Source organism: Phyllostomus hastatus, unplaced genomic scaffold, assembly GCF_019186645.2.
Source record: "Phyllostomus hastatus isolate PE091 unplaced genomic scaffold, TTU_PhHast_1.1 phas_contig_58, whole genome shotgun sequence".
NCBI lineage: Eukaryota > Metazoa > Chordata > Mammalia > Chiroptera > Phyllostomidae > Phyllostomus > Phyllostomus hastatus.
In genome coordinates this window covers 43,209,195-43,227,661 of record NW_025333916.1, presented here as the reverse complement: position 1 = coordinate 43,227,661, position 18,467 = coordinate 43,209,195, and the positions used below count along the sequence as shown (strand labels likewise).

General features: G+C 44.7%; 1 protein-coding gene across 1 annotated transcript in view; it reads right to left on the bottom strand.

Moving 5' to 3' along the window:
• Positions 1-1,119: 1,119 nt before the first annotated feature.
• The window catches only part of FBXL7 (F-box and leucine rich repeat protein 7), a 335,135-nt gene continuing 317,787 nt past the window's right edge, over positions 1,120-18,467 (bottom strand). Inside the window, exons 3-4 of the mRNA XM_045848330.1 lie at positions 9,669-10,280; positions 1,120-4,423 (exon numbers count right to left, since the gene is read on the bottom strand). Coding sequence (XP_045704286.1) covers positions 3,687-4,423; positions 9,669-10,280 — 1,349 coding nt within the window. The 3' untranslated portion in view covers positions 1,120-3,686. The remainder of the gene's footprint in view (positions 4,424-9,668; positions 10,281-18,467) is intronic.

The window sequence follows — 18,467 nt, the reverse complement described above, 5'->3', positions numbered from 1 at the left end:
CTTGGTAAGCAATGTATTGTATTACTTTCCCCTTAAAAATACTCCATCTTTTTGGTTTCATGTTGCATGCTCTTGGACCCCAAACTTCTTGAAAACTTGTCCTAATTCTGAACACATGTCAAGGGAAAATGCATTTAATTTACTGCTAGCCTTGTTTTGAGATCTTGACAAGATGCGGGGGGCTACCTCAAGTTAATGCTCCAAGGAAGTTAGCAGCCCTATTGGTTTATATGAGAGCCATTAAGCAGCTCAAACAGGGCGAGGAGGAGAAGGTTGAGGACAAATAGACTTAAAATCGATATCTCTTAAAGACCTTTTACTTGCTAAAGATGAAATTTGCCTTTTATCTGTCAGTACTTGCTTTCTGTCATATTGATTTCTCAGATCTAAAGGTCCGAGTGAGTAGAGATTTGTCGTTTCTCTTTTTCCAACTGATTGATAATTTTTCCTTTTGGGTCAAGTTGCCATATTATTCTTCCAGGTTTTAATGTTCTAAGACTTTTTAATTTTTTTAACTTATAATAACTAGTGGTCAACATAATTTTGAAAATTTCTCCAATGTTTGTAATCAGTGCCAGGAGAAGTATACTTCGGTACATAGTTACTTATCCATAATTCTGAAATCTAGAAAGATCTAAAAAAAATAGAAGTTTTTAAAAAAATTTATGTTTGGCACAAATTAATTTGGTGACAGAACCTGACTTAAAGGGATGCAAGCTATTTAGTTTTCAATGATCTTATGCAGAAATATTAACACATTTAATAAAGGGTGCCATGACCGACTCTACTAGGCATGTTACAAAGTATGCCACAGACAGCTTCCTAAAATGTGAAAAACTATGAATTTCAAAATATATCTGGCAAGTATAGAATTGAAGACCCGAACTAAACTGTGATGATAAAGACTTTTCACTTACTTGTTCATTTTCAGCCAAAGTCACTGAGCCAACGGAAGTGGCGAAACCAAAAATGCAACTTTATAGGGACGACAGACACAGTGATCCGGCTTGCTCTTGACCTTAACATAAGGCAAGTTTCTTGCCCACTTCTCAGTGTCTCATCTGAACACCAAGCTCTCTGGCCAGGATATTAAATGAGGCTTGACTGAATTACCAACATATTGCTTTATTTCTTGGTGGTAGTAAATTAAGGCTTTCTAGATTCATACAGCACGCAGTGATTTGAACATTAGGATAAAAAAAACAATGAGCATTCAATTTAGCAGAGGCAGGAAGGAAGCAATGTTTTAAAACAGATAAATTTCCTAGTGAGGCCTTTTGTTTGGTCTCTAAAAATCTTCTGAGCTATTTCCCCAGTAACCTCTGTCAGAGATTCACAGCCCAAGGGGAAGCAGAATGGAAAGGAAGATTGGGGGAAAGGGGGAAAGTGGGAGACAGTATGTGCTGGGCAATCAGTGTGAAAGTTGTCTTTGTCTCCTGTTTGGAAGACAGTGTAGATGTTGTGGTCAGGTGGTGGTGATAAAAATACTTGCAATAGGACTCCCTTTCTCTGATTCAGGGAACCATTTCGGATCTCCCTTCTCATTCTGGGAGTATGAAAGCTGCTCACCTGGAAGCCCCCAGTGCCAAGGGTTAGGAACAATCCTCTGTGACTCTCAAATTCTAAAGCTTTAGACAAGGTCACAAGTCACAGAGCAGGGGAATGCTACCTTCAACCCCTTTCATGATTCTAAACTCTATGGCTATCACTAGATACTGTCTCCAAACAATTTACCTCCCCCCTCCCCCCACCCTGTGGACCTGATTGCACATCTGACTTGTTGATTACGATGACTGGAGAGAAGACCGTATTTCACGTGATACATGAGAGAAATCTCCTGGGCAGACACCACCTCACTCTATCTCCTTCCCAACAGAAGACAAAGGAACGCAGGGAGCCTACAGTGGGTGTGCAGTTGTCGAGTGGTGTGCAAGCTTGGTCTGAAATGAATTCCATGTGCTTGCCTTAGAGATGCAGAGGTTCTGGGTTTGGATGGTGGATGCTTTTAGAAAGAAAGGATGGGTGATTTGAACACTGAAGAATGAGGGGCGTGGCCACAGAATAATTTGGGGAAGGTCACGTGTTTATTGACAAAAAGGCAACTCAATTTGATGAAAATATGCAATGGAATTTCTTCTGGCATCCCGATTTCACTTGAATGAGGCTAGCAAATGGATTGCTATCCAAATAGGACCTTTAAAATTCATACTTGGCAATGACTTTAATGCTCTATTCCAGGGCTCTGGCTGGTAAACCAGCGCCTAAGCTCTATCAATGTGTTCCCTCTTCCATTGGTCTGGCATTTCCGAGCGAACAGTATTTGAACACCTGGAAGCCTGCCCTGCATTCTCTGACAGAGAACATGCAGACAGCCACAGGGGAAGGCACACAAAGTGGCAGTCTGCACAATTAAACGTTATGACTTAGCCCCAACAGGCTTTATGTGATGAAGTCTGGGTGCACAAAAAAATAAATAGATGAGAAAAGTAGAAATGTGATCGCAATGACAATGAACCGAGGTGTCTGTTCCTGTCAGCTGCAGGGCAGATGTGCACGCTGCAGACCTCGTGTGCATGGAGAGGAATCAGGAAACCCTTACAGGACTGTGCTCTTTGGGGCCTTGCTTCTTAGTTAAAAATCATGAGAGTTTTCCCTCCATTTGAAAACTCTCCATTTGAAAGATGAGCTTGACTGGAGGGTATGGGCTTTGCTGGGATTAGGGATTTCATGGTGGTATTAAGTGGGCTGCTGTAGCAGAGCGGGAGATGCCCAAGAGACTCGCCCACCCAAACAACCGGGGATGGAAGTGATACTCAGGTTGGAGTGAAGGACATGCAGGACACTGCTGTTGGCACTTCTGAATCTCCTGAAAGCATCCCTAGAAATTGCACTCTTGGAGGAGGTAGTAGATGCCCTGTGTGCTCTATGCCAAGGTACTTTCGTTTATCAACATCTCAGTTCCCTCAGTTCTGAAATGGGCATCAAGCTAAAACTCTTGGGCTGGATGGTCTCTGATTTAATGCTGGAAACTAGAGCCCAGAGTGGTCAAATATTTTGTCCAAGATCACAGAGCTGGTCAGTGGTGGATTGCAGGTCTCCCCTCCACTGTGCTGCTTGTTGAAAGAGATTCTTTTACAAGGTTTCAAAGTACTTTGTATCTACCAGGTGCGGTGACATGAATTTAATAAGAATTTGCTGGGATGTAGGATTGAGGCATGTGGTTTAGGCCAATTGAGCATAAGGAGGAGGGGAAGGTATGGGTGGAATTATTCTGATGATCTGATGATGCTGCTGTTGGAGGCAGAGGGATGGGGGAATAGGGGATGGGGTATAGAACCCCAGAAATGTGGTCAGGAGGAAACGGAGACAGAACAGGGTGTCTCCAACAATATGGAATCAGCTGTCTGAGGTACATCTGTGGTGTGAACAGAAACTGCCTGCAAATGACCCGAACAATAACACCGTTTACTGTAACAGAACTTTACCCTGCCCACCCCAGCCCCTTCCTTTCCATGACCTCTGCTGCCCCGGGCAATTAGAAAAAATAAAAGCCAGATGCCTAAGAACCTTCCTGGAAGAAAGAGCTGTTATGAGTGGGTGTTGGTGCTTACATATGCTGCTTTAGAAAAACACATTTCGCTTCGTTCATGTTTGTCTGAAAACAGCGCCGGGTAGGAGCTGTCCCTTCAGAAGAAGGCAGGGTTGGTGTGCTCGATGACGCAGCGCTTGCAGTGGCGCTTCACGAACCGCAAGGCCTCCACCGACACCTCGCAGTCCTGGACGTTGAGCAGCTGGAGATCGAAGCAGTTGGCCGCCACGATCTGCAGGCCTTGGCCCGTGATGCTCTCGCAGGACTTGAGGCTGAGCCGCTTGAGATTGAAGCAGTTCAGGGCTAGGCACTCCAGCCCCGTGTCAGAGACCAGAGGGCACTTGCCGATGTCCAGGGACTTGAGTTTGGTGCAGTTCTTGGCAAGGTACTCCACGCCGTGGTCCGTTATGCCCTCGCAGCCCCTCGCGTTGAGGTAGCGCAGCTTGCTGCAGTACTTGGCGACATAGCGGATGCCCACGTCGGTGACGCGGCCACAGTGCGCGATGCTGAGGTACCGCAGGCGGGACTCCAGCTTGGCGATCTCCCGCAGGCCAAAGTCGCTGACGAAGCGACAGTCGCTGACGCTCAGCTCCTTGATGGACGTGCAGTAGATCATCAGGTAGCGGAGGCCCTCGTCGGTGAGGCGGACGCAACGGCGCAGGTACAGGTGGGTCAGCTGAGTGCAGTGTGCCGCGATGGTGTGCAGGCCCTCGTCCTCCAGCACAAAGCAGTCGGTCATGTCCAGGTAGCGGATGGAAATCTGTTTACCATGCAAGGGGGACAGTTTAATGGAGGCCTCCCGGGTCAAGCTGATGCAGGTCACTTTGGAGCACCCTACACAGAGAGACAGAACACATGCTCAGAGTAACCGCCAGGAATGGGGTGGTGAGTTCACCCCTGGATGAGGCATGACAGAGTCCTGCCCTCCTCCCAAGCCCGATACCCATATTACCCCTTTTTTACCTAACCTCTACAAAGAAGGAGAGCAAGAATGGGTTCTCTGTGTTGATTGATTTTTTTTAACTACTTTGGGGCTTATGGGGATTCACAGGCTTTAGAATCAGAAAGACGATGGCTCCCATTCCAGACTATCCCTAGTTGTCACACATGAGGCAAATCAAGCCTTCTGAGTATTTCCTTTCTCTTAAAATGGGGACAATGACATTCCCTGAAAGGTGACTGTGAAGAAGAAATGAGACATTTGTGTAAATATCTTGCCTTGGTCCTGGCATGTTCTGGAAGCTCAATAAAGGTTAGTTTTCCCCTGCAATGGTTTGCTGCAATGGCCTGGGAGCTGTCTGGTCCAAAGAAGTATCATATGTAAAAGAAGCTTTGGCCTTGGCCTTGGTTTGGCAGAAGGAGCTCTGATTGGGAGTCACACATGTTTCAAGTCTATTTTTTATGGCCTCAGGCAAGAGGCTTAACTTTTCTGTCTCAAGACTTTCCTCATAACATGGGAATCAACAGGAGGTATGCCTCTAGCTTAGGGAGATAATGAGGATGCAAAACCAGATAATGGACAGGGATGCACTCCAGAAACTCTCTGGGAAATATATGTGGTTATTAGTCTAACAAGGTGACCATCTGGGGATTCAATTCAACTCTCCTGGGTAAAGAAGGAGTAACTGTGTCATCTGGATTATTGTTCTAGCCCCTCTGCCAGGCTCCCTGCCCTGCCTTACCCCAACCTTCTAGTGTCCTTACAGCTGCCAGACAGATTATAGAAAGGAGAACTGCAATCACGTCACTCTGCTCACAGCCTTTAGATGGCACCCATTTCACTCCCAGTGTAAAATCTAAAGCCTCAGAGGGCCTCAGGACCTGCAGCCTGGGCACTCTGACCCACCTCTTTCCTCGCTCCTTGGACCCCACCAGCCTTCTTGCTACTTTGCACACTCCTCACACATCTTCCTGCCTCGGGGTCATGCACTGGACAGGGCTGCCCCAGAACTGCATGGACCCACCCCCACTTTCTTCGGTCTCTGAGCACAGGTCAGTTTGCTGGACAATTCTACCCTCCCCTGCCTGACTCCCTTTCATTTTCAGCAGTCTCTATCACTTTGTGGCATTCTATATTTATTTGTTCACTTTCGTATTTGCTGTCCCCACTCTGGAATGTCAGCTTCTGATAAAAGGGACTCTGGGCTGTTCACTGCTATATCCTTCACACCTGGGTCATAGCTGGTGCTCACTAGATACCTGTAGAATGAATGAATGAGTGGCCTGTGGAGTGAATAGAGTCTTCTACAGGAAGATCAGATAGGATAATCCAATTTCCAACATTTAAATGTCCTCAGGAATTCGACCCAGGCTGATGTATATCTATATCGAAAAATAGTTGTCTACTTTATTGCAATGCATTTCATGTATGTGGAATTATGAAGCCTACAAAGTGTTTGTATAAAACATTTTTTTTACCAGAATTTTAAAACAATCCATTTCACAGATAAGGAAATTAAGTTGAAGAAGATATCTTTGGATGCCTCTCTACACATTGTTTTTAACCCTTCTTTCCCTAAGAACATGTGTGTGTATAAAATATACATATATATACACTACATATAATTATTACATATTTATATACCACATGAAATATTTTATTGTGTAATTCAGCTCACTATATATTACCATGTAAAATGTACACAGCATATTTTAATATGTAAAGAATTAATATGCACTGTCCATATAGTATATAAACAAATGCATATGTATACACAGTTCATTTCACTGCACAGACTGCTCACTTTCTCTCTGCCCTGTCTGAGTCCCTCCGGCAGATCTTAAGCTGGGTGCCTCACCTCCGGCACCTCTGTGCCTTCTTGCTCAAGTATTATCCAAGGCTGCCAAGCAGCTGCATAATAGCCCTAACTGGGACTTTCCTCCCACCTCCTGGCAGGCTGCCCAGGAAACTCATGTAAAATTCAGGTCCTGGGAGAAATGAGATTCAAAAGCCACGTGCTACCAAGTCAAAAAATTCAGGAAGGAGTAAAGCATACAATGCAGCACCGGAGAACAAAGATGCAACTCATCAGAGGCTCCCCGCACAGTTCCAGTGGGCTCCCTGGTTTGGTAGAAGGTGGTTGGTACCTCTCAACTTTGGCTTTGAAATCTTCCTTTGTTTTGTGTTTCTTTTTCTAGATGAATTCTGATCCTGCTGACACTGAATCTGTATGTCCACAGTAGTGGCTGCCTGTCCATGATGCCAGTGAAGGCACTTTGTTTCTCAAGAATGTATGATAAACTTTGTTCCTAAATACTTAGTTTTGTTTTGCTATTTTTATACATATGTATTTTAAATATCAAGCAAAATTTGTTGCCCCTACAGAAATGATATTGTATATGGGCCAAGGAAATACATGCTTTGTTGTTGAAAATTAGTTCCAAATTTAATGAAATACTAGTTTAGCTCAGTTTTCATAAAGAAACTATTTTGACAAGTTTATTTTCAATCAATAATTTAAAATTTTAACTTTAGCTTTAATACTTACAGATTTGTTGAGTTTGGGTTAAAAAGACATTGGTCCATGGCTCAGCAGGTCATATCTGTGGCTAGCTTGGGCATTCATACATTACAGACATAGAGAGAACCTTAAAAGTCATCCAGTTTAACCTTTATTTTTTAAAGATAAGACATCCCAGGCTCAGTGAGACTAGGGCAAAGTTTCTCGACTCTTGATCCACTGTTGCTTATGTTTCTCTGGAGAGCTCTGACTAAACATTTATAAAAGGTAAAATGTGATAACTAAAAAAAAAACCACTCTAGCTAGTTACAGGAATTTTCACTGGCTTGAAAAGATAGCTTTCAAGGTGGGCATTTTCTGGTCTGCACTGCTGGAGACCAGAGAGGCAGCCTCATGTCCTCGGGGGCAATGAAGACCCAGACCAGCAATGAGTCGCTACAGTTAAGCCTAATTGCCTTTGAGAAGGTGGCCAGCATCAGAGTCCAGCTGGAAAAACCAAGGAGAACAAAGCACAGGTGAAATCACCTGCGGCAGCCCTCTGGCTGCTCCCTGTACCAATCTAACAATTTCCGGATTCCCTCAGAAATGAGGGTGCCTTTCAGAGGTAAGGGTTACATTCATCCTTATGGCTTGTTGGATCTTTTAAGCCCATCTACCTGAAAACCTGCCCCCTCGGCCCCATGTCTGAAATTCTGTGCTCTTGGTGAATTACAGGGTCCTCTTGTTTTCATTGTTATGTGTACATACCACAGGAAGGGTTTTGGGAGACCTGTGAGGACCTATACAAATACAGGGTCCAGCACAAATAACGCCCTTTTTAATTATAAAATCTTTTATTACAAAATCATCAGCATGTAATTCTATAATATAACAATATCACACTGAAGCACACCATATGACATTTTAGGTGAATTATTCAAATTAAAACTATAAATTATGACACCCATGTTATTACCCTACCAACCACACTCAAGCAGGCGTTACTTCTGCAAAACCCTATATATTTGGATCTGCAAATCAGTCAGATTGGTATAGAGGAGGGACATCCAGACTGACACAACGGTTAGCCAAAGAGGCTAAGCAGGACCCACTCGCTCAAGCTAGAAGTCCAGGAATTTCCATTCTCAAGTAGCCAAGGTAGTGTTTGCACTGAATTTCAACGGGACTCCAAACGACAGGGCACAATTACGTGCAGCCTGTACTAAGGTTGCCTGGGGGAGTCCCTTTAATGAAGATGGGGATTCCAAAAATAAATCATTTCCTCATCAGAGAAAGGAAAAGAAAATGAGGTGTTTATAAAAGAGGCCCATAATGCCCAGAATCTTAGAATGTAAAAGAGTCCAATCCCCTGCCCTTTTTTTTTTAAACCGAAGACGAAACACATCTAGAGAAAGCTGTGAATTGTCCCAGATCACAAGGTTTTGAAATAAGTTTCCATCACATCACAGTGCTTTCTCTTTCCAGAATTCCTTGGAGGAAAAATGTAAGAAAATCTCTTCGTTTCCTGCTTCTTTATGCCAATGGCTGCTCGCAACTGAACATATGGTTACTATGGTTTTGTACTGAAGCCAGCCGAAGAGGGGAGCAAAGAGTTGCTTGCCAGCAAGGGAAAGAATCTGCACAAAATAATTGACTGTCATCTGAAATATTTTCAGATGTCGGCTTGCGAAAGAGAGAGCAAGCTGAGAGAGCTGGCTTTTACCTCAGGTTTTTTCAGAGGGTGTCCCGGGCCTCAGGTGCTTGTAAATCCTGATTTCTGTTTATTCGCCCATCACCGTGGTTCTTACTTCTTGACCCTCCCCCAACCATCCCTGCGGCTGTGGCTCATGCTGCTCACTTCTTTAACTCCCTGATGCCTCTTACACAGCTCAGCCCCTCGAATGCTCATCTTCCCACCGGGCAGCAGAGGAGATAAAGGGAGGCTGGGAGTCTGGCCGGATCTACGTCTGGCGCCAAAGTGTGAGTCTGGGTTTAAATTCTTCCTGCCTGAGAGAGGTTTTCGAGCAAAGCAGCCATGCTGGGACTTCCCTCAACGTTTAAAAGAACTAAAAGCCCCGCTCGACAGGTCTTACCTTTGGCCTCTGTAATTGAGAACTCTGCTTAAGAAAAGATACAGAATCAACCCGCAGGGGAGGCGGGTGGGGTGAGATGTAAGGAGACACTCGCCCCCAGCGCCCCCAGAGCTGCTCCTGGGCTCTGTAGAACAGAAACCTAGGGATGTAGGGGCGGTTTTAAACTCCATGTGCCTGAGTGAGACACTTGGTCCCTATTTACCTCTGATAGGGTACTCAGTTCCCATCATCTGTGGTTGCTCCGAAATGACTGTGAGAGTTATGGGGAGGAAAGACATTTAAAAGTCATGCTAACTTAAAGTGCCAGATAAAAAGATGCCTCTAAATTCTTCTAAGAAGTTGACATCATTTGATGGAAGAGATACCTCTGGCCTCCAGGGTCCTGATTACACAGAGACAGTTTCTCTGGAAGATGGCTCCTTTCACACCCACCCCCCATCTTTGCTGGTTACCAAGAGGTGGCCCCTCCCAAGTGGCAATGTCATCTACTGCTTTGGGGCGGTGCCTTGGGAAGGCCTCACTGGTTGGAGGTTGGTTGCCCTTTACCTGACACATCCAGGTGCTCCAGGTTGGGGCAGAGGGACACCACGTCAAAGACAGCCTCGTTGGAGATATTGTAGCAGCCTGAGACTTCCAGGCGCCTCAGTTCTGGGCAGCACTGGGCAATGGTGTAAAGCCCTCTGTCCGTGAGCCGCCGGCAGCCACTGACAGTTACGGTTTCCAGCATGAGACAGACGTTGGGTGTGTCCTGGCACAGCCTGCGGGTCAGCACCTTGAGGGCGCGGTCCACGTTGATGGTCTCGCCCGTCAGGCGGATAGTCCTCCAGAGGCGCGGGTCCCAGGCCAGGTTGTACCAGCGGCGGCACACGCGGGCGCAGCGGCACAGCTGGTTGGTGGGCAGGAAGGAGAAGATCTGGACCATGGAGTGGTCCGGGAGCCGCTCTATGCTGGCCTGCTCCTTCTGGGGTTTGGAGGCCAGCCGGATGAGAGGGTGGGTGAGGCGGGTCGGGGGCGGGGAGTGGACCAGGGCCACAGTCTCTCCGGTGATGGAGGATGAGGAGGTGGACGAACCCCTTCCATTCTGAAATCCGGGCAGGTTCGGTGGACATATCAGGGCTGGGCTGGGCGTGCTCAGTGTGCGCATGCTCAGGTCGGAGTCTGGCAAAGGACAGAGAGCAAAGGGTTAATGATGGCCCCAGAGGAGCCTCAGAAGGACACAAGTGCCTGGTGATGCTCTCATTCCACTGATACCCATCCTGGGCAGACAGACCCTGCTGAATCCATCACCAGAGGCAGGAACTCATGCAGGTTTCACCAGTTCCAGAAAGGGGCTCATCCTCTGTACCAGGGGTCAGGGGGGCTGCATGGGGTGAGGAGGTAGGCAAACTTTTCTGTAAGGGGCCAGATATGAAATACTGGAGGCACCGCGGGCCACATGGGCTCCGGCTCTGTGGCTGCTACTCAACCCTGCCAGTTGTGCATAAAGCTGCCATGAACAACATGTGAAAACAGGCATGGTAGTTGCAATAAAATTTGTTTTATGAGAGTGAACCAGCTGGGTTTGGCCTGAGGGTCGTAGTTCGCTGACCTCCGATCTGCATGAATGGCGATTGTCTAAAGGGCACAACTTCAAAGTTTCATTATTTCTACTCTGGGAGGAGCCTTCATATATTATGAACATGACTGGTTTAATTTTTTAATTATATTTTGGTTAGGCAAAAAAAAATGCTTCATTTACAAACGAGGAGAAGGAATTTCAGAAAGGAAGTCTGGCCAGTGGGGGTAGAAAGGTTCCTGTCTTTGCCCTTACTGGGATCCCTAGCATCCAGCCCCCCATCTTTTGGTAACTGCATCCCAAACTGTGGGGCCCAGGGTCTGTGGAGAACCCCCTTTTTTGCTAGATTTCACATGGTACTTCCAGGCCCTGGATATCTGTGACAATATTTATTTTTCCTTCTTATTAACAACCCCTTCCCATTGCATTTGAGTAATTCAAATCATATTTTGTTCCTTGGAACCAGACAGCTCACTTGATGAGGACACAGTGGCTTTTAAGTTTATGAGGGGTTATGTTCTTCGGAAAACTATTATAGGGAGTCTGCTTATTTCATATCTCCCTCACCTCTCTATATATGTGTGAGAAAAAAATGTATTCTCTATAAATATATATTTTACATTGTAGGTGGATATATTTATCTAAGAAGTCATTCATTCTCTCTAAATGTTTATATATTTTATATATCTCTCTCACACACACAGACAAAAAGATTTTTTCCCCTCCAAAATATAGGTTTTTTCATCTGTGATGCAGTGAGTTGGACTAGATGATTTCTAAGTCATTTCCAGTTCCAATTATAGCTCTAAAGACTTAAAAATTCTATCCTTGTGTGTTTTTCCACATTTCATACCTTGGGGATTTTCTAACACTCATTTTTTTCAAAGAACTTCCAGTAATAACATATAACACAAAATTCTGACACCTAAATTTCCACTGATTGCCTATTTGTAGTTTTCATACCCAAATACTTTTTTAACCCAATAATTTTTTCTTTTAATTTACTGCTTTATAACCTAACACTGCAAATGTCCTTCACATGTCCACAACTTTGCTCATGGAGCCTCTTTGCATCATTGCCTGCCTCTACCTACTCTATCTGCCTCTTGAAATACAAACACCTTTTGCAACTGAGCACAAAGGCCTCCTTCTCTAAGAACATCTTCCTGGTGTCTTCGAGAAATAATTAATTCCTTCCTTTTTGAATCCCCACCCTTTGTTATACAGGCATTTGTACATTTATCGTTCCCTAATGCGCTTGATTGTATTCTTTTTATCAAGCTTGCATCCCTCCCTGTACCCCCACACCCTTTGTCATATGACTTTGCAGCTTCTCCCAGGCAGGGTATATTTCCTTGGTCTAGTGATACTGGGCTTGGCCCCATGGCTTGCTTTGGCCAGTGAATTCCAAGGAATGTGATTTGCCCAAAGCCATTGGTATGGCTGGGCTCACCCTCTGGTACTTTTCTATCACAATGAAAAAAAACCATGCCTGGCTAGTCCACTGATATTAGGATGAGGAGAGGCCCCTGGAGCAGGCAGAGTTGGCCCCAACCTGCTGCTGAGAGCCAAGCTCAAGCAAGCCTAGCTGGGGGCAACCAAGGCCCAGATGAGACACAGGTATGTGTGCTAAAATACTGAGCTGGGGACTGATTTGTTACACAGCATTCCTACCTCCTATTACATTAAAAATGTCTTTCAACAAGGATTAAATCCCTTTTTATGTGTGCCCTGGCAGTATCTGACATGGCTTATGGTACAAACTAGGCACACATGAATGTCTTTAATTGAATGAAAATACTTACAGGTCCAGAAACAAATAATTTATAGCTCAGCATGTATTTTTCTTTGGCAGGTAGTATACATACTGCATTTTAAATTATTCACTAGAAAAGAAACATGTACTTTCCCCTTTTGCAATCAGCTCAAATGAATAATAAAATTTTAAGGAAAAACATAAGTTAGGGATTTCAAAACTGCCATCCAAGCTACCACGGTAGTTGTGAACTCCAAGAACTGCCTCTGAAGTTGAGTTTTTGTTAGGCAGGGACAATTTATTTTGGGCCAGGAGGGAAAGGCAATCTTGGACTTCCAGCTCTGACATTTTAGCAGCTGCGAAGGGTCTGAAATCTCCCTCCTGCCTGCTTAAATTCTATTCATCTTGAAAGAGAAGACATCTGACAGTGCTCCAAGGGGACCAGTATAGCTTGAACAGGCCCTGAGCGATGAAATATACTTATGGCGGGAGTGGAGGTGGAGGCCTGGAGCCTGCCTCTTTCAGGGATTCACTTATGTTCACTCTTTGATGCTCCTGGCCCTAAGGGGATAGTGGGTGCGCACCCTCAGTGCCTAGCACTGCTGGGCATTCAGGAATGCTTTCTGTTTTTCCTTTCTTTCCTTTGTCAACCATCATAGCTTAGTAGTCATGGAATTCACATTCAGAGAGCAACGGCAGCCTGACACATCTATGAGGAACATTCTGTGCTCGGGAGTACTCAGGAGCATGACAACAGCTCTGCTGCTCTCCTGTCCAGAGCGCAGCAGCAGGACTCTCGGCAGTCATTCCTGGTTGCTCCACACTGCTCACTGAAGTGGGGAGACAAGCAGTGGAGACAGGAGATTTCGACCAGGAGAGCTGGATGTCTCATTCACTAGAGTATACGCCAAGATTGTTCTGTTCTTTTCTTCTTACTCTTTAGCAGGTCAATAACCCTTTATTGGAGCAACTTGGAGAATTTTTGAAAGGATATGATTTGTCATCATTGAATAAATAGCATCTGATAATCAAAATTAATAAAGAATGATGAGTAATGTGATGGCCTGGATGTTTATAACCCAGTCAAATTCTTATGGAACTCCTAACCCCTATGGTGTTACTGGTGGATGGTTGATTGGGGAGTCTCCCTGCCTGGCCAAGATGGTGGCAGGGGAAAAGTCTTACACTGAACACATGCGAGGCTAACAAGATAATTGGTAGAGGGAAAAGTGCTCCTTCTCACCTTCCAGTACCAGTGAGGGGTGGGACCAGGGAAAGGCAGGTACATGTGCTATAGAGGTCATAATGGTAGCAGGGGAAGGTTCTGGACCAAAGAAGCCTCTCAGTCTAGCCTGTGGAAAGATGGGATTGGTTGGGAGGAGGACCCACCAAAAGCAGGAGAAAGCACCTGGTCTGTCCCATGTGCAAGCAAATATAATCCCAGGGGAACAAAGAAATGCCCTCTGGCTCTTGCTTGCTCGTGGCTTGCTGGCTAATGTCTTGCACTGGTACAGTGCACTGAGTGGGCCTTAGCAGCCACGTGGCCCACAGCCTCCAGAAGGGTCTCTCTCTCTCTTTCTCTTCCCACCTGGTTTGCATGCTCTCTGGCTTGGGAGTATGTGACCTTGAGGCCCTAGCAACTGCATGGCCCATGGCCTCTAGGAAGGAGCCTGAAATGGACATCAACTGGGAACCAGCTAAGCTAACTGGATGCCCACTGAGTAGCCACCTGCCTGCTTCAAAGGACTACACTTTAATTTGGAGCAGAAACTCTGGATACTGGTTTGTGTCTTGGTGTTGCTGAGGAGGTGGGTTTGAGACAGGAGTCCGCCATTCCCCCAGATTGCACAGCACCTGAGTAAAAGCCCTTTCCTTTTGCACCAGCATCTGCCTCACAAGTTTGACTTTTGGGGTGACAGGCAGCCAAGCCTCTGTCTTTTCTGTTTGGTAACAACGGTGATGGCATCAGAAGGTGGGGCTTTGGGGAGCTGATTAGGTCATGGGGGTGCAGTCCTCCTCGATGTGATTAGCGTCCTAACGAAAGAGACCCCAGAGAGCTCCCTGTCCCTTCTGCCATGGGAGGACGCAGTGAGAAGACCACTGACTCTAAGGAAGCAAGTGTCTCCAGACACCAAAGCTGCCAGTGTTTTGACATTGAGCTTCCCAGCAACCAGAACTGTGAGAAATAAATTTCTGTTGCTTGTAAGCCACCCAGTCCATGCTATTTTGCTATAGCAGCCCAAATGGACTAAGACAAGCAACAATAATTTACCTAAATATATAATACATATATTTATATAAAGATAAAAATTTAATGTGTCTTATGTATATCCATATTATACATATTTAATATTATATATTTAATATATACTTATATAAATATAAACATAAAACATATATATTTACTCCAAATACACACACACATATTTTAATTTAGAAATAAACATTATTATGAATGAAATATGCATGTCTGCCACACAGTCTTTCTTATCCTTTGATACTAGGAGCTATTTATTGCCATTAGGTATGATTGATGAAAACAGAAGTGTTTCACATAGAACTATCAAGAATCCCAGAATGTAAATGTCTGTATACTAGGAAAAAAAAGCACGGCTTCACATTCCAAACACAGATCACATCCACCAACCAAGCAGGAGGTTTCAGTTGCGCAGGGGATTGCAGAAAGACCGACTCCTCTCTTTGTACGTGGTTTTCTCTCCTACGTCTCTGTCAGAGGGCCAGCAGCTAAGTGGACATTGGCAATAGCTGCTGATTTTTCTGAGGGAGTTTAGAAACAAGGATGCTGATGCCTGATCGCTGGATACACACTTGGAGTAGACAGGGTCTGAGACAAGGACTGAGATGACAGAGGAAAGCTGGGGCCTCCTTCCTGGCTTTATGACATCGCAATATAAACAGAAGCAGAAAGAAAAAAATATGGATTCAGAATATTTTGGAGGCATGAACCTATTTTCATATCTGAATACCTATTCCAAGCAAAACTCTACCTCTGTAATTTTTTGAGGGCAAAGTCAGCCTGCATCACTTAGGTGATATATGTTGGGCTAAAACACAATTTGACAAAAATGCTGAGGGATATTATTGCTGATTTTAATACATTATATACATTTGTATACATTTATAGGTAAAACTTAGCCATTATACTACATCTTTCTTTACCTTTTCCCCTAGGCAATGGTGACATGAAAGTCTATGGAAGGTCTCCACACTGCCAGACATTATTTTGAGCAGGAAAAATAACAGGACTTGCAAAATGTGCTAACTGAAATACACATTTCCAAAAGCTTCTACCAAGGATCAAATTCATTGATGCCACATCAGTGTCCTTGAATTCTGAGAAGGCCTTTTGATAAATGGAGGTGGGGATCGTGATGAAATGGCACACAGCAGTTTGTCTAACAGCCTTCCTTGCCTACAGCTTCTGTGGTATCCACATGGCTATAAGGAGAGATATCACTCACGAAGCATCCTTGGCAAGAAACATTGCTAAGGGGGTGCACAAAAAATGCTCTCAATCATTTATTTGAAGATACGATGTCCCTTGGAATGTCAAGAAAAGGAATGCTCAAACTGTTAGGAGAGGAATGCACCTTCATAACTTATAAAGTATTTCCAGGAAGTAAAAAGCGAGAGGCTTTTTTTTATCTACCAAGACCAATGTTTTCCCTACAGATATTCTTTCAGCAAACTTTTTTTTCCAAGAGTAAGTACACACATTGATAGTATACTCTTGTAAAGGCAGGCTCTAAAAATTTTGTGGTAAAATGGATGTCCATGGAGGGATGGACAGAGACAGACACAGGTATTACATGAAAAATCTTCAAAAAAGGACATGTCTAGTTAATTACAAAGATAAGAACTAGAAAAGAAGTTGCTAATTATGAATATGTGAGACTCAAAGAAAGAGAAATAAACATGTAAGTATCACAAGGCAGAATGGGAGAATTTAAAGGAGACATGATCACATAATTTGTCAATAGGATGCAAATTTTGTGGCCTATGTCACTACTGGGAAGTTGCACACATTCAAAAGATTGAAATGGAACAGAAAACACACATAGCACTGATATTTGCAGAAAAATATACAGATGGACTGCAAGGAATACCCAGGGATAGACACTGGGTGTTAAAATTCTGCAATTTGGGCTGTTACAGACTTTCTACAGTAAGGATTCCTTCATTCATTGGATCATTTAACGCACACTGTTACTACTGCTTGAGTGCCCAGTTGGGGTCTAGGAAGGGAAGAATTTTTGCATTTGACTAGGTTACGAAGCAATTTCTAGCCCACCTTGCTTTGGCCTCTACCACAGCCCCATTAAAGTACCGCCACTCTAGACTCTGACTTCTTCCATTTCTTTTTTTCCTTTAGGGAGAGAGAAGAATGACTCTCTGTTGGCAATGCACTGAAATCACACAAAATACAGATGGCAAAGAATAGAAAACCAAAGGGGGTAGGATCAAGGGTGGGAAGCGGGGATGGCTGGGGTGGGGACGCGTGGGCTGGTAAAATGGAGAAAACTGTACTTGAACAACAATTAAATAAAAAAAAAATTAAAAAAAGAATAGAAAAGTTTGTACAAGTCTAGGGGGAAAAGTCAGTTTTCATTAAGTCTAAGGTGAAGACAGTGAATACAGAATCTCACATTGGTGAAAAACATTTGAACTAAACAATATTTTTGTTGAGTTTTTAGATTTTCTCGAATCTTTGTTTCACACAGCGGAGATATGAAGCCAAATAAATATAATTACAGTTGCTTGTGGCTCCATTAATATTTCAATAATTGAAAACATTTCCAAGTATGTAACTTACACAAAATCACTATGTTTTGTGTTCTTGTTACAGAACATGGTGGGGGTTAAGGGAGGCCAAAGGCAATATACTATTACTGAAAGGAACCCCCCAGGTTCGTTATGTCCACCGCCTTATAGGGAAGACATCTCTCAATGCCAGAGATTCGTGAAAAGGAAATGTTTATTTAATGCTATACAAACTTAAAGTAGTGACCTAATGTCTTCATCAAAATCCCAAAGTCCCTTAAAACACCCACAAACACACACAGTCCTTCCTTCCCTCTTTGCCCAGTCTGGGGTACCGTATCTCAGGAAAAGAAATAGAAGTCGGTGGCTCAGGCAGCCCTCGGTTCTTCCCAGTAATCCATCTCGGTTGGTAGGCCTCCCTCGGTTCCCGGCACCATCAGCTTTGTCACCAGGATCTTTGCTAAAGCCTGGTGTTTGTTCCCACTTCTAAAGCTGCGGGGGTCCCCACTCTGGCAAAGCCACATGGCTCTACTTTCTACTGCCAGAGCTGAGTGGTCCTCTCTGCACAATGGCTGTGGGAGCCCCCAGTCTGCCAAAACCGCATGGTTCTCCCTCCAATGGCTGCCTCATCTAGGTTTAAATCCCCACGCCAATCTTCCTCTGCAGCCCCATCTCTGACTCCTCCCACAATTGGCTACACTTGCCAGCATTCCTGTATCCTTCCAGCTTTACTGGGCTGCCATTGTGGGTCTGGGCAGGTGTGGCCCCATGTCATGCAGCCAATCCTCTCCAAGCTCCCACACAGGTGCTGTAACTCTGGGACCTGCCCCCCCCCCCCCCCGGCCGTTACATCTTGGTGGGGAAGTTACTTCCATCCCCCTGGCTCAGAGCAGGGCCACAGCTATTTAATGTATCTATGCAACCAGTTAAAGGTTATACATATGTTAAATGAGCGCGCCACAGGTTAGCTGCAAAGCTGTTGCTATGCAAAACAGCTCTCAATGGCCCTACTCCAGGTGTCCCTTCCCCCAAGCCACACCTGTGCAGGGGGAAGGGTGAGAACATTCTAATATTTCCTGGACACCTTGAGTTCTGGACCCCATTCCAAATCCCTTTTTGGGGCCCCATTCTTGGTTGCACCCTGTTACATTCTTAAATTACGTTAAATATGCAAAAAAAACCCCCCCCAAAATAGCTGTCTTTTTCTGGGAGAAAACCCTAAAAACTCTCTTTCTCATGGTTTCAGAAGCCC